The sequence below is a fragment of the Balearica regulorum genome, chromosome 23, assembly GCF_011004875.1.
Source record: "Balearica regulorum gibbericeps isolate bBalReg1 chromosome 23, bBalReg1.pri, whole genome shotgun sequence".
Taxonomy (NCBI): Eukaryota; Metazoa; Chordata; class Aves; order Gruiformes; family Gruidae; genus Balearica; species Balearica regulorum.
This window is the reverse complement of record NC_046206.1, coordinates 1,019,278-1,032,457: the sequence shown is the minus strand read 5'-3', so window position 1 is coordinate 1,032,457 and position 13,180 is coordinate 1,019,278. Positions and strand designations below refer to the sequence as shown.

General features: G+C 65.6%; 2 protein-coding genes across 2 annotated transcripts; both read right to left on the bottom strand.

Moving 5' to 3' along the window:
• Positions 1 to 4,360: 4,360 nt before the first annotated feature.
• On the bottom strand, positions 4,361 to 6,809 carry C1QTNF5 (C1q and TNF related 5). Its single transcript, XM_075774561.1, has 3 exons — positions 6,697 to 6,809; positions 5,560 to 5,789; positions 4,361 to 4,937 (listed from the first exon to the last, which is right to left on the bottom strand). The coding sequence occupies exons 2-3, from the start codon at positions 5,768 to 5,770 to the stop codon at positions 4,420 to 4,422; spliced, it is 729 nt and encodes a 242-aa protein (XP_075630676.1). The 5' UTR covers positions 5,771 to 5,789; positions 6,697 to 6,809; the 3' UTR covers positions 4,361 to 4,419.
• Positions 6,810 to 8,336: 1,527 nt separating this feature from the next.
• MFRP (membrane frizzled-related protein) lies at positions 8,337 to 13,000 on the bottom strand. The gene is made up of 13 exons (XM_075774333.1): positions 12,947 to 13,000; positions 12,731 to 12,842; positions 12,351 to 12,479; positions 11,823 to 11,984; positions 11,499 to 11,742; positions 11,293 to 11,423; positions 11,009 to 11,134; positions 10,788 to 10,864; positions 10,490 to 10,638; positions 10,182 to 10,312; positions 9,545 to 9,679; positions 9,260 to 9,387; positions 8,337 to 9,180 (listed from the first exon to the last, which is right to left on the bottom strand). The coding sequence occupies exons 1-13, from the start codon at positions 12,998 to 13,000 to the stop codon at positions 8,956 to 8,958; spliced, it is 1,803 nt and encodes a 600-aa protein (XP_075630448.1). The 3' UTR covers positions 8,337 to 8,955.
• Between the last annotated feature and the right edge of the window lie 180 nt (positions 13,001 to 13,180).

The window sequence follows — 13,180 nt, the reverse complement described above, 5'->3', positions numbered from 1 at the left end:
CAGGGGACCGAGAGGGTGTTCAGCGGCCTCAGCCCACTGTGGCTGGGCCTGCCAAGCAAGGACAGGATGTGAAGGACATAGCCTTCCCCCAGGGAGCCATCCTGCACACACTTGGCTCGCTCACTGGCCAAGCAGCAAGCAATTACAGGAGGAAAATGCAACCACCTCCCAGCTAATGGGCAGCGCACAGGGCTCCCGGGACTGATGGTCAGCCATGCCAGACCTGCCTGCTCTTTTGGTGCCCGCCTGCACTGCCTGGGGAGAATGTCCAGCAGCAGCAATGCTCACAGACCAGTCCAGGGCATGAGATCTGGAGTCCCCGGGGGTACTCCCTGCTCCAGAGCTTCCTTAGGAGCCTCACGTGTGAGCCGAGCGGCTGGTCTCAGCCCATCACAATGCCAAGACCCTTCTCCCTTCCCCAGGGAGGGAGGAGCATGACGCTGCTGGGTTACTCCAGTTTGAGGGTGGTGGAGGCTGACAGCTTGCTGAAACCGCCCCCCCCCCCCCCAGGCCCTGAGAAAATCCCCAGGATCCCTTTGTCAGCTCAGCTGCAACACCCCAGCCCAGGGACCACAGCCATCGTCTGCCTGACAGCAGGGAGCTGGCACAACAGACGCTCGCTGCAGGTGTGCAGCAGCAGGAGCAGCTAATGATACCATGCCAACAGGGAGGGAGCAGGTGATGATCAGCAGCTGAACCGCGGGGGGCCTTTGGGCTGATCCTGGGCACCAGCTTTGCTCTCTCATTAGTGCCTCAGCCCAGGGAGCCGCACCGGCTCCCTGAACACAGCAGCAATCCTGGCGCCTTGAAGCCACGGTGCCGAGGGTGGCAAGGCCTGGGGGACACGGAGCGGCTGAGGCTGTCAGGGACCTCGATATCATCCAGCCCAGCCCCCTGCTCAGGCAAGGGCAGCTAGAGCAGGTTGCACAGGACTGTGGCCAGTTGAGTTCTGAATATCTCCATGGGTAGAGCCTCTACCACCTCTCTGAGCAGCCTGTGCCAGGCTGTGATCACCCTCACAGTAGAAGATGGACAGCCCTTTGCTGGATTGTCTCCAGTATGTCCATGTCTTGTACTGGGGAGCCCAGTACTGAACCTAGCACTGCAGCTGTGCCTGACCAGTGCTGAGCAGAAGGGTTGGATCACCTCCTTCCAGCTGCTGGCAACACTCCTCCTAATGCAGCCCAGAAGGCTGGTGGCCTTCCTTGCCACGAGGGCACGCTGCTGGCTTGTAGTAGAGTTGTTGCCCATCAAGATCCCCAGGACCTTCTCTGGGAAGCTTCTTTCCAGCCAGTTAGCCACCAGCGTGTGCTAGCGTGTACCGTTATTCCTCCCCAGATGTTCCTGCCCATAAATGACCCCACTGTTTTGTTGGTAACAGAGTCCTTGTTGTTCAAACCACCTGAGCCCTTTGCTTGCTCACCCCATCACCACCTACACGAGGTTTGTCCCAGCCCCTCCCCTGCCATTCCCAGTTTAAAGTTCTCCTTACCAGGTCAGCTGGCCTGCTGGCAGAGGCCACCTGAAGATGACTGCTCCCTGCACCTCATCAGCAACAAGGGCACAGAACCTATGCCATAACCGCAAGCTTTTGGATGGAGCAGGACCCATCCTCCTGCTGCCGGGAGTCACCAGCAAAACCTTCACCATCAAGGGCATTTCCACTTTCAAACCTGGCAGGCACACGCTCTGCCACCGTAGTTGAACGATTGGGCTCTTTGTAGCTGTAGGGTCTCAGAGATGATTCAGTCGATCTCTTTCATACCTTCTCTGATGCCACACAGCCTGCTGACCTCCTCCAGGAGCTCCTCCGCTTGGCAGCACAGCTCCAAGACATGCACAACCACACACCTCTTGCAGGCTGCCAGCCAGGTGCACCAGCCCCAGAGAAAGGCCCCAAGCACCCTCCCGCAGCTCAAGGCTGGCCGGGCCACGTCCTCCAGCATTGCAGGAAGAATTTCTCCAATGGCTGCTGGGGACTGGGACCTCGGTGCGCCAAGAATGTGCATGCTGCTCTGAGAAGAGGCGCTGGCACTTTTAAAAAAATAAAACCAAAACAACCCACCTTTCTGTACAAACTGCTGCCTTTCTCAGCTGCACTCCAGCACCTGCCTGCTGCGCCTGGCTCTTATATAGGCTTCTCCCTTGCACTGGCTGAGGGATGCTGGCCCCTCCCTAACCTGGGCTCAGCTGGAAGAGGGGCTTCAAGCACTCCTTCCTCAGGGGCAGCTGGGAGAGCACATCAGGAGCAGCTGGAGCTTACTAGAAACTTGCCAGAAGTCCAGGTCTCCTGTGGCTCTCCTTCCCTTATCCTTTCCTTACCCTCTTCCTCATCCTCCCAGGGTTCCCAGTAGTCCCTCAATGATCCCAAAGTGTCCAGAAGACCAAGAGCGTGTCAAAGGAAGCAGAGCCCAGAAACCCCTGTGCCAAGTGCTATGTCCATGGCTGCCTCTATTAGCTGTGCTTCTCCCATTGTGATAGAGAATGCTCCCAGCCCCCACACACCTCCCATGGCCTCATTTTAAGAAAAGTCATTTTCCTCCTCCCAGAATAGACAGCGCCAGCCATCGATCTGCTCTGCGGCATTGTTTGCCCCTGGGCGGCTCTGCTTACGGAAAAGGCCATCGTCAACCCAAACAGACGCTTCTGCTGTAACCCAATCCTACAGCTGGGGCTGGGAAGAGGAGCCTGCAAGATGCGCTAGCAGAGCCCTCAGCACCCCAGGGGGGAGCGAGGCTTCACCCCTGGTGCCAGCACCTCCACAGGCCCCCGTGGGTTGGGGGTGGCCCTTGGCCCCGCCGGACTGTGCATCCTCCCCCAGTCCCACGCAGCCAGGCAGGTTGCAGAGTGACATGCCCTTGGCCCCGGGTCCCTGCATGGTCCCCAGGGTGGGGAGCTGTGGGGCTGCGGGCAGCCCTCTTCGGGGGTGGCGCTGGCCCTCCACAGGGGCACGCAGGCTGGCCCCACGGCTGCTGCCAGCCTTCCCCAGCTCCCAGCCAGGGTAGGTGAGCAGGGCCGCAGGGTTTGTTCATCCCGGATGGGCACGGCCATAGTCCTGGGGGCTCCGTGCAGCACGGCTTGGGGGACGGCAGGGGAGCTGGGCCAGAGGAGAGGTGGCTGTCCAGCCGTGTAAGGGGGGATCCTGAGCTAGTGAGCATCTGCAAGGTCCTGCTGGCATGACCAGAAAAGCTCAGCCCAGCTGCCATCCCACAGCCAGACAGAGCAGCCGTCCCCAGCCCACTCCCGCAGCAGGGCCCGCTGAGGAATTCGGCCCCCGGCCAAAAGCCCCCTCTCTGGCTGGTCCCCGCGGGGACCTATTTTGGGCAGGAACGAGGAAGCTCTTCGTTCCCTTGCTAAAAATAGGGTCCTTTCTCAGGGACGGGTCAGCGCGTTCACACTGGAGCGTGGGGCTGGCAGGGGGGCAGGCAGGAAGGGAGCCCCGCAAGCCCCGGCCCGGGAGCGTGGGGCCAGGGCCTCCCGCGCTTCGCTCCCCACCGCCGGGCCGGGGCCCCCGCTTCGCCCCGGGCGAGCCCGCTCCCACCGGGGCGGCCTTCGCGGCAACGGGCCCTCACGCCTACCAAGGCGCCGGTCCGCGCCGCGGGGAGCCGGGGCTCCGCCGCCCCTGCTCCCCTCCCGAGGCTTCGGGGAGGGCGCACGGGGGAACGTCGCCGCGGCGTGCGCTCTCGCCGAGGGACGCCGATGCCTCCATCTAGCGGCTGCCGCGGGCGGCGGCCCAGGACCGTCCCCTCCCGGCCCCCGGCCCGGGACAGCCCCCCCCGGCAGGACGGCGCAGCCCTGCCGGCCCCCCCCCCCCCGGCTGCTCCCGCGGGCCCTCTGCAGCCACGCAGCCCTGGTCGCCGGGAGCAGCCTCCCCCAGCCTCCCAGCGAGCCCGGCGCGGCCCCGCCGGCAGGCGAGGAGCCCCGGCAGGCCCTGGCAGGCAGGCCCCGGCGCACACGCAGCAGGCACACGCGTGGCTGAGGAGCCCTTTATTGAGGGTGCAGGAGGAAGGGAAGGCGCCGGGGCGGCCGGAGGGCGGGGAGCGGGGGTGCCTGCTAGCCCTGGGGCAGGCCAGGACCGCGGCCGGCCGGGCCCCTTGCCGTGCCAGCGGCCAGGCAGCCCGGGCTCGCCCTGCGCGTGGGGAGAAGCTGGCAGCACGGGCCGGGGCGCCGTGCCCGTGGGGCTGCGCTGCCTGCCGAGGCGGCTGTGGCGAGTAACATACGACAACCAGGTTATTGCGGCTCCCTGGCGCGGGCGTCTTGCCCCGGAGCCGGGTGCCCGAGATAATAATTAGCTCTTGCACAGCGCTGCTGAAGGGATGCTCCCCGCCACCCCCGGGGCGGCAGAGGGGCCCTATTCCTGGGGCGCCGGTGGCTGGGAAGGGGTACGCGCCCCGAGCCCGGCCGCAGCCCAGGGCAGGCTCAGGCAAAGACGGCGGAGTTTTGCCAGTAGGAGTAGACAAGGAAGCCGGTGAAGGTGCTGTCCGTCTTGACGCTGGCGTAGAAGCCGATGTAGTCCCCCACGCCCACCTGCACCCACACCTCGTCCTCGGGCTCCAGGCGGACCAGGGCCCCCCCCGAGAGCGAGGTGGGCTTGGGCCAGTTCCCGTAGTACTGGAAGAAGGAGGCGATGGACTGGCCGTTCTTCATGATGTCAAACTGGAGGCTGGCACGGTAGACGGTGGCATGGACAGCGAAGTAGTAGAGGCCAGGTACCTCGCAGGTGAACTTGCCCGTGGTGGGGTCGTAGTGGCCCTGCTCGTTGATGAGCACCACGTCGAAGCGGATGGGCTGGTCAGCCAGCGGCGGGCTGCGTGACTCGGAGCGCTTGGCGCTGAAGGCTGAGCGGGGGGCCACCGCGCACTCGCCCTGCGCCCCCTTCTCGCCGTGCATGCCATCCACGCCGGGGCTGCCCACCTCCCCGCGGGGACCAGGTGCTCCTGGGGCAGGCAGGAGGGGGACAGGGTTACCTCTAAGCCACCACCACCAGCACAATCCCTTGCCACCTGAGCTCCCCCAGCCCACCTTCCCGGGTCCCACTAGGGTTACAAGCCTCCCACGGGATGTGGGTGGTGAATACTCGTTGTGGCCTGTGCTCTGCCTGGGGAAGCAGCACGAGTGGGAAGGGCTAGGGGCGCCTGATGAGCGGGCACAGTGGCAACAGAGAGTTGGAGAAACCCCCGCAGGCTGGGAGAAACCCTAGCCCAGGAGCCAGGGTGGGGATGATGCAGCTGTATTCCAGGGACAGCTTGGTGGGCCCTCCTAAAGCGGGGACCGGAAGAGAGGGATGGCAGTGGGGATGGGAAGAAATGCAGCTTTGCCAGTGATGGGGAGCTCCTTCGTGTTGCAGGAGCACAGGGCCACCACAGGCAGGACAGGAGGAATGGCGGTGGCACGAAAGGGGCACTTTTGCAGGATTTGCTCTTGGTTTGGCAATGCGGGACTGTGCCAGCATCCAGGGCTCACCCCCTGGCATGAGGGCACTCCCCACAGGCAGGGCAGGGCAGGGCAGGGCAGGGCAGGGCAGGGCCCCCTCCCCGGCCGGGATGTCTCCTTTCTTACCAGGAGGGCCCATCTCGCCCTTCTCCCCCGGCATCCCCATCGCCCCGTCCCGGCCGTCTCGTCCGTCCCTGCCTGGCAGACCCTGGCCCCCGTGCAGGCCTGGGGTCCCTGGGATGCCTGGCTGCCCTGAGCACAGCCCGGGGATCTTGTTGTCTTCGATCTGCAAGGAGCTGGTGATGAGCCCGAGGAGGAAGAGGAAGAGCTGCTTCATCTTGTCTGCCGTGGAGGGGCTGGAAGGGGGCAGAGAAGGGTAACGGGTCTGGGGACCTCAGCGAAGAGGGCTGGGAAATGGGCTTGCAGTGCTTGGCAGGGAGGGGGTGTGCAGGGTCGGCGAGAGACTGTTCCTCCCTTCTTTCCCCTTTGCCCTTTCCTCCGCTCCCCACAGCAAGGCCCGACTGCTGGCTGCACCTGCCGCAGCATCCCCATCGCCGGCTGTGCCACCACGTCGTCCTGCTGCCCGCTGACATGCCACACCGCGGGACAGCTCATGGGGGTGGCGGGGCCAGGAAGCTGGGGACGGGGTCTGTGGCATGTGCGGGAGGCAGTAACTCTGTGCGTGCGCTTGGGGCCTGTTTGGGGTGGGAGCTGCCACATCGACGGCGTGCCCGGCTATGGGTGTGCGCAGGGGTGCCGGCAGGGGACTATTGGGGTGTCAGCTGGAGGGCAGCGGGTGAGCTGTGAGCCGTGCGTGGGGTGGGGTCGGTGCATCCGGGCAGTGCGTGGCGGCAGCTTGGGGAGCGCGGTGCTGTGTCGCGGCCCAGCCCTTGGCAGCGTCCCTGCTGCTGACGGCTCTGCTCCACGCCCGGCCGGCTGTCTGGGGCACGGCTGGCTGGGGCTGCAGCATCCCTGGCCGAGCCGTACTACCCTGGTGCCAGGGACCACCCTGCTGCCCGGGCTGCCCCCGAGCCTTCCCACATCAGCGCAGCGAGAGCAGAGCCCCTCAGCTGGCGCTTGCCCCCTCTCGGTGGCCTTGCCCTGGGAAAGCTGCTCTCTTCCCCCTCCTGGACGCTACAGCTGCAACAAGGAGGAAAAGGAGGAGAAAAGTGTCTCTCCTCCGCCCAGGCGCTGGAGCCAGGACCCCAGCAAGTCCCAGCTCCCCCTGACGCGGGGCGGACGGAGCTGGGTAGCCCCACTCACTGCGATCTCGCGGCTCCTGCCCCGGCGCCTTGCTGCTCTCCGGCGTGGAAAGGCTGCGGCTCTTCCTGACCACTTTGCTCTGACGAAGGCCCTAGGAAAGGCAGCCTCTCCACCCCCACCCCCCTCCTCCTCACGTCTCTCCTCCCAAACTCCAAAGGAAATCAAGGGCCTTGGGAGCCAAAAGCTACAAGACAAGGGGAAAAAGAAAAATAATCCCATGGTGTCAGAAGTGCTGTAAGCAGGGGGAAGGGCGAGCAAGACAAACAGCCTGGCAAAGGGAGAGGAGGCACGGGCTGCAAACCGCCTCGGCTGAACGCGTCTGGGCACCGGAGCAGCAGGACGGAAGGAGGGGAAATGAGAAACCAGGCAGCAGAGTGAAAGCGGGACAAGAGAAAGGCCGAGGGAGGGAAACCCAGCAAAGGCAGGGTCGGCGTGGCAGAAGGAAGAGGGGGCACTCTGGGCATGTGGGTCCCCTGACCGGCAGCCTCGGGGGTGGCCTTGGCAGCAGCGCTGAGACGAGGGGGATGGCCGTGCCAGTCCCGCGAGCACCTGTGAGGAGCTGCAGGAGCCAGCCGGGGGGTGCCAGCATTGGGCCTGGGGGCACCCCGTGGGTCTGGGCGGGCAGGGACATGCCAGGCACAGCGGGCAGGTGGAAGCAGAGGCAGAGCTTGTGGAAGCACTGCGGCTCCCCTGCCAGGAAGCAAGGCTAGCCCTAGGGGACCGCAGAGCATGTGGCAAAGCTGGGACCGTGCCGGGCTTTTGAAAACACTCCCAGCTTGCTTTTAACTCATTCCAGCACCCAGTGCGTCCAAGGGACGCCGTTAGATGCCAGAGTGGTGGGGTGGTCCTGTGGCTGGGGGGGAGTCCCTGTGCCCTCCAGCCTGCTTGCAGCAGCTGGGACATGCAAGGAGCCAAGGAATTGAGTGGGCTTGTGCCCCCTGAGCAGGGGTAGCTGCACGGGAATGGTGGCGTTGACCCCAGTGGGTCCTGCTCCCGGTAACCCCATCTGGGCAGGGGACTTTCCCATGCGGCTCAGGGCAGATGAGGGCAGAAGGCAGCACGCGGGCACTGCTGGCTTTCTCCTCCCCGTGCCGGTGCCCACAGCAGTGTGGGTGACATTACCGGCTGAGCCTTCCTGCCTCAGATGCCTGGGGCCAGGCTGGGTGCTGGCAGGGAGCCGCCTGGCTCCTCGCTCCCAAGGTGTGAAGGGGTTGTTGGTTTTGGCCAGCTGTGAGCTGGTTTGTGGCCACGGGGTGTTGCCAGGCCTGTGGCCATCAGAGTGGCCTGAAGCCAGCACGGCCAGCTCAGCCAGCAGGGCCACAGCCCTTGCTAGGGCAGGATCCCCTCCCTGCAGCTTGGGGCCACCAGCCTGACCCCCTCCAAGGCCCACCCGTCTCCCTGGGGCCCTGCAAGCCCCCCAGTCCATCCAGGGCACAGCCAGCAGCCTGTTACCCCCTGCAGACAGGCAGTCTCCCCTGTACCCCTCCATTCCCGCTCGGACCTCCCACCCCAGCACTGGCTTCCCTCCCTTGGCCCGTGCCTCAGTTTCCCCTAGGATCTGGGAGGACCCACACACAGACCCTCCCCAAATGAGCCATCTGCTCCATCAGGTTTGTCAGCTGCTCACGCTGTTTATTCTGCTGGCTTTGGGGCTGTGGGACACGGGCAGCCCTGGACTCTTCTGCCCGCAGCCTGGCTCACCTCTGCCCAGTCTCGCTCCATTTGGGGAGCATTACCCCTTCCCCTTGCTAGGCTAGCAGCTGCCCGAGGGCTGCAGGAAAGAGGCTGTACGCAGCCAAGAGAGGCTGAAGGAGAGACGCGGGCTGGGAACCACCCACAGCTCTGGCCAATACACCTGAGGTTGGCTGAGGATGGGGAGGCAGTGCCCAGCCCTCCTGCCGCCATCCTGCTGCTTGGAAGGGGGACTTTGCATGGTGTCCCCAGCACAGCTCCAACCTGTGGGCACAGCGCCTTCAGCAAAAGCCTTTCCCTCTGGAAGGCTGGGAAGGGGCACCCACTCTCCAGGGACTTGATCCTGTGGGTAAGCCCGTGGCATCCAGGCGCTAAGCTGAGCGCTGAGCAGAGGGGTTGACCCCAGGACAGGCGAGGAGCCAGGCAATGGGGTGCTGCTGATGGGGGCCACCCCAGCAGCTGGGTATTCGCAACAGGAGGAGGACGGAAGGGACACCTGGGGCGGGGGCCGGGGGGGGGTAGCTCTGGGCGGGCTGCTTCAGTCTCTGCTCCTCTTCTCTTGCCAGGTCAGGGCTGGAAGCACTCTACAGGGTCATTGGAGTCGGGCAGGATGTTGCAGTTGATGGGCCAGAGGATGCCGAGGAGGCTGAGAGACTGCTGGCACCGCAGCTCAGCAGCCAGGCACACGGCTCGGCAGGGCTGCAGGACCCCCCCATCTGGGGTGCACTTGGGCACGAAGAGGCTGCAGATGAGGAGGCGGAGGTGCTGGTAGCAGGCGAGCTCCATCAGCGTCTGTGGGAGAGCGCTGGTGAGCGCGGCACAGTGTGCTGTGGAGTGGGCAGCCCCGTGTGCGGCCCCTCGGGCAGCTCACCTGGTAGTCCTGCAGCACCTCAGCGGCTCCCTCCTGGTCTGGGATGGCCAGCCAGATGTTGGGGAAGGAGGTGGCATTGTAGCCCAGCCCCAGGCACATCTCCACTTCCACGGGCTCACAGACAGACCCTGCCACAGGGTGAGGTTCTTCACTTATAGCAGCAGTGATGCCCACCAGGTGTGCCTCGGGCAGATGTTAGCCATGGGGCAGCTGCCAGCACGTCTCCCAGACCAGGCGGGCTCAGGGGGATGCCGAGCGCTGAGCGCACCCAGGGGCGGCACTCACCGAAGGCCGGGTAGGAGACCCCAGTGCAATTCAGCTCGTCGGTGCCATCGGGGCAGTCGTGCCAGCCGTCACATACAGACTCCAGTGCCCGGCACTCACCATTTCCACAGGAGAACTCTGTGGGGCTGCAGGTCTCTGTAAGGCGAGAGGGGCCAGTGTGGCAGGGCGTGGGCACAGACAGAGGGCAGGCTGGCCGTGGCTGGGAGTCAGCCTGCTCCCGCGCTGACTGCCCCTGTCTCCACTCTGCTTGGTCACTGGCCAGGGGACGTCCAGGTGAGTGGCTGCAGAGCCCTGCCACCTGGCAGCCATGGCCGATAGATGACCATCGCTGGCCCAGCTTAGAGGGATCCCAAATTCCCTGGGTTATTTGGGGGCAGCCCTCAGGTGATGGATCATGCCTGTGTGCAGGTGAGTCCTTCCAGGCCACATTCCCATGGCTAGGATCAATAGGGTTGTAGGGTAATTCAGGTGAGTAGGGATCCCAGGGGCCTGTAGCCCAACCTCCTGGTCCAACCAGTGTCAGCTATGGGGTGAGAGCAGTTTGTTCCAGGGCTTTATCCTCTCTGGCCTTGAAGACCCCCAAGGACGTGACTGCACAGCCCTTCTGGGCAGCCTGCGCCTCTGCTTGGCTACCTACTCTCCGTGGCATTGCGGGCTTGGTAGGTGGCGAAGAACCCGTCGTCTGCTACTCCCTCGTCCGCCACAAAGAGGATGGTCATGACATGGCGCGAGGAGGTCAAGGTGGGTGGCAGCTGGTGGCCGCAGAACCTGCCGGGGTCGCGGGGTGAGGGATGGGCTCAGCGGGGCTGGCCAGCACCTCCCCAAACCCTGTCCTCCAGTGGCTCCTCCTCAGCAGCCTGCCCCGTGCCTCAGTTTCCCCAGCTGAGCCACGGGAGCCCAGCGCACCCAGGCTGGTGCAGCAGGGCCAGAGGGGTGTGCCTCTACCTGCCCATGAGGCTGGCGGCCCCTGTGCCTGCGCTGTCGTGCACCTCCACGAAATCGAAGCTGCAGTCCTCGTGCGACTCCAGGCTGAAGTTGTGGAAGTGCAGGTCGATGACGTGGCCCACGGGCACTGAGATCTGCCAGAGGCACAGCTGCGGGGCAGGGAGCAGCCAGGGACACGCGTGAAGCTGGGCAGAATCACACCCAGCTCTCCCCGGTGGGACGTTGCCTTCCTTCCTGCTGGCCCTCATCCTCACCCTGCTCCTGCCTCCAGCCCGCCAGCATCCCTTCTCTCTCTCACCTGCTGGTGCGGATATGGCCGGGGATGGCTCGGGGTGGAGAAGTGCCCCTCCGAGGCGGTCAGCGGCCCCCCACACTCTGGAAGGACACACACAGACACGCAGCTTTATCCCCTGCCCCTCTCCCTTCGCTCCGTCTCCCCGCTCCCCTGCCTCCCAGGGCCCATTGCCATGCCTGGCCGGTGCCGTGGGGGCTGTGGCTACAGGCGGGGGACTGGCCCACCTTTGTCTTTCAGGCTGCAGTTGGCCTCATCGCTCTTGTCCGTGCAGTCGTGGAAGCCGTCGCAGACGAAGCCCAGGTGGAGGCAGAGCCCCTGGTCGCAGAAGTGCTCATCCCAGGCACAGCTCCCTGCGGCGCGGGCAGAGACAGCCAGGCCAGCGTTGGCATCCCACTGGGCACCCTCCCCTGCCCCGGCACCCTGCGTGTCAACGGGAGACCCCCCAGCGCCAGCCACTGCCCGCCCACAGCAAGGAGTCCTGGCAGCGCCCAGGGGCGGGGGTACTCACTTTCGCTGGGGGCCACAGCGCGGTAGCGGGCGCGGAAGCCTGGGGCACCCACGCTGCTGTCGGAGACAAAGGTGACGCGCAGGCGGTTGGAGTTGCTGTTGAAGGTTGGGGGGGCCACGTTACCGCAAAACCTGGGGGCACAACAAGGCATGACGCTGGCCCGTCCCCGTTGCGCTGCCATGCTCCCCGGGTGTGAGGGACCCTACCTGGCTGGGCCCCCTCGAGCTGGGGCAGGCTCCGTTCCACCAGCCCCCTGCTCCTCGTAGAGCTCCACACGGTCAAAGAGGCAGGAGGCAGTGCCCTCCACGCTGAACGTCTCCATCTTCAGCTGGATGGCGAGGCTGGGGCCCACCTCGATGTGCCAGATGCAGAGTGCGTTGGGCGGGTAGGGGCCAGGGTAGTTGGGAGAGCTGAAGGAGCCCTCAGGGCCCCGCAGGGTCCCTCCGCAGGCTGCACGGGGCAACGGCGTGGGTATGAGCTAGTGCTGCCGGGCACCGCCGTCCCAGCTCGGCGCCCCGTGCGGGACTTACCCGGTGCTGGAGTGCCAGCCGTGGGCGGCCAGCTCTGGGTTGGGGCGGCAGCTGTTTTGGGGGCTGGGAGGTCCCTTTGAGAGGGTGCTGCGGTGGTGGCGGCGGTGCCGCGGGCGGGCAGGGCTGCAGCTGGGGCGCCGGGTGGCTGCGGGGACGTCAGCTCTGCGCCCGGGGAAGAGCAGGGACAGTTCAGTCCCAGCAGGGAGAAATGACTGCTGGGCAGGGAAGGGGCTTAGGAAGACCACCCAGCCCCACGTCCTGTGCTCCCACTCCACCCCACATGTGGGCAGGTCCCAGGGCATCCCGCACAGCTGCCACAGGGCCCCGTGACCTCGCCACATCCCAGGGAGGTGGAGATCCCCCTTGCTCCTGTGCATGGGACACCCTCCCCCTACAGTGGGCAGACCCTGGGAGGTCCTGGGCAGGATGGACGCCCTCGCTGTGCCCCTCTCCTCCACTGAGCCGATTCTGTGTCCCCCACCCCATGGTCACAGCCCATCCCACAGCCCTCCCTGCTCAGGCACTCACGGTGGATGACGATGCCCAGCAGGAGGGCGATGAGGAAGAAGAGGACAGCGCTCATCAGAGCCACACAGAGCCAGGTGAACTTGCAGTCGGCACGGTACCGCCAGCCTGCCTGGCCCCAGAGCTGCTGGCCTGTGGGAGAGTGAGGAGAGCAGGCAGGGCCAGGGTGCTGCTAGCCATGCCCCCATCCTGCCACCTCCCTCCATGGCCAGCTGAGCCCTGGCTGGGCATGTCCCAGCCTCTTGTCCCTGGGGTGCTAGTGGGTCCCCTAAGCAGCCCCAGAGCCCTGCGGGGAGCTTGTCCCACCACCCCACTCCCAGCCCCTCAGCTGCTCCTGGCAGCCCTATGGACAATGGTGCGCACACAAACCCCCAGGCAGGTACCGAGGCCATCCCGGGGCGATGCGGGGCTGGTCCCGTCCTCGTCTGGTGGGCGTTTGGTGCTCGGCGCTGCCCGGGGCTCCTCACCCTCAAAGATGGGGTTGCAGAACTCCGTCTGCAGGAGAGCGAGCGTGGGTAGCACGGGAGGGAGCACGCTGTGGGGACCTGCCGGTGGCCAGGCGGGGACCCTCCGGGCGGCACCCCCACCCCCAGCCCTACCTTGCTGTGGTCCAGGGCCTCGGGGCAAAGCGTGATTTCAGTGAAGTCTTTCATAGTGGCGGGCGATTCCTGGCGCAGCCTGGCTAAAAGCCTCCCCAGCGTGCTCTGCCCCCCAGCACAGCTGCCTGCCCTACCGCCTGCTCCTCCCCAGCTGCCCCCATCGGGCCCGGGGCGGTGTGGGGACCCCCGCTCCACGCACCAGGGCAGAGGGGGTGGCGACGCCAGATGTGCCTA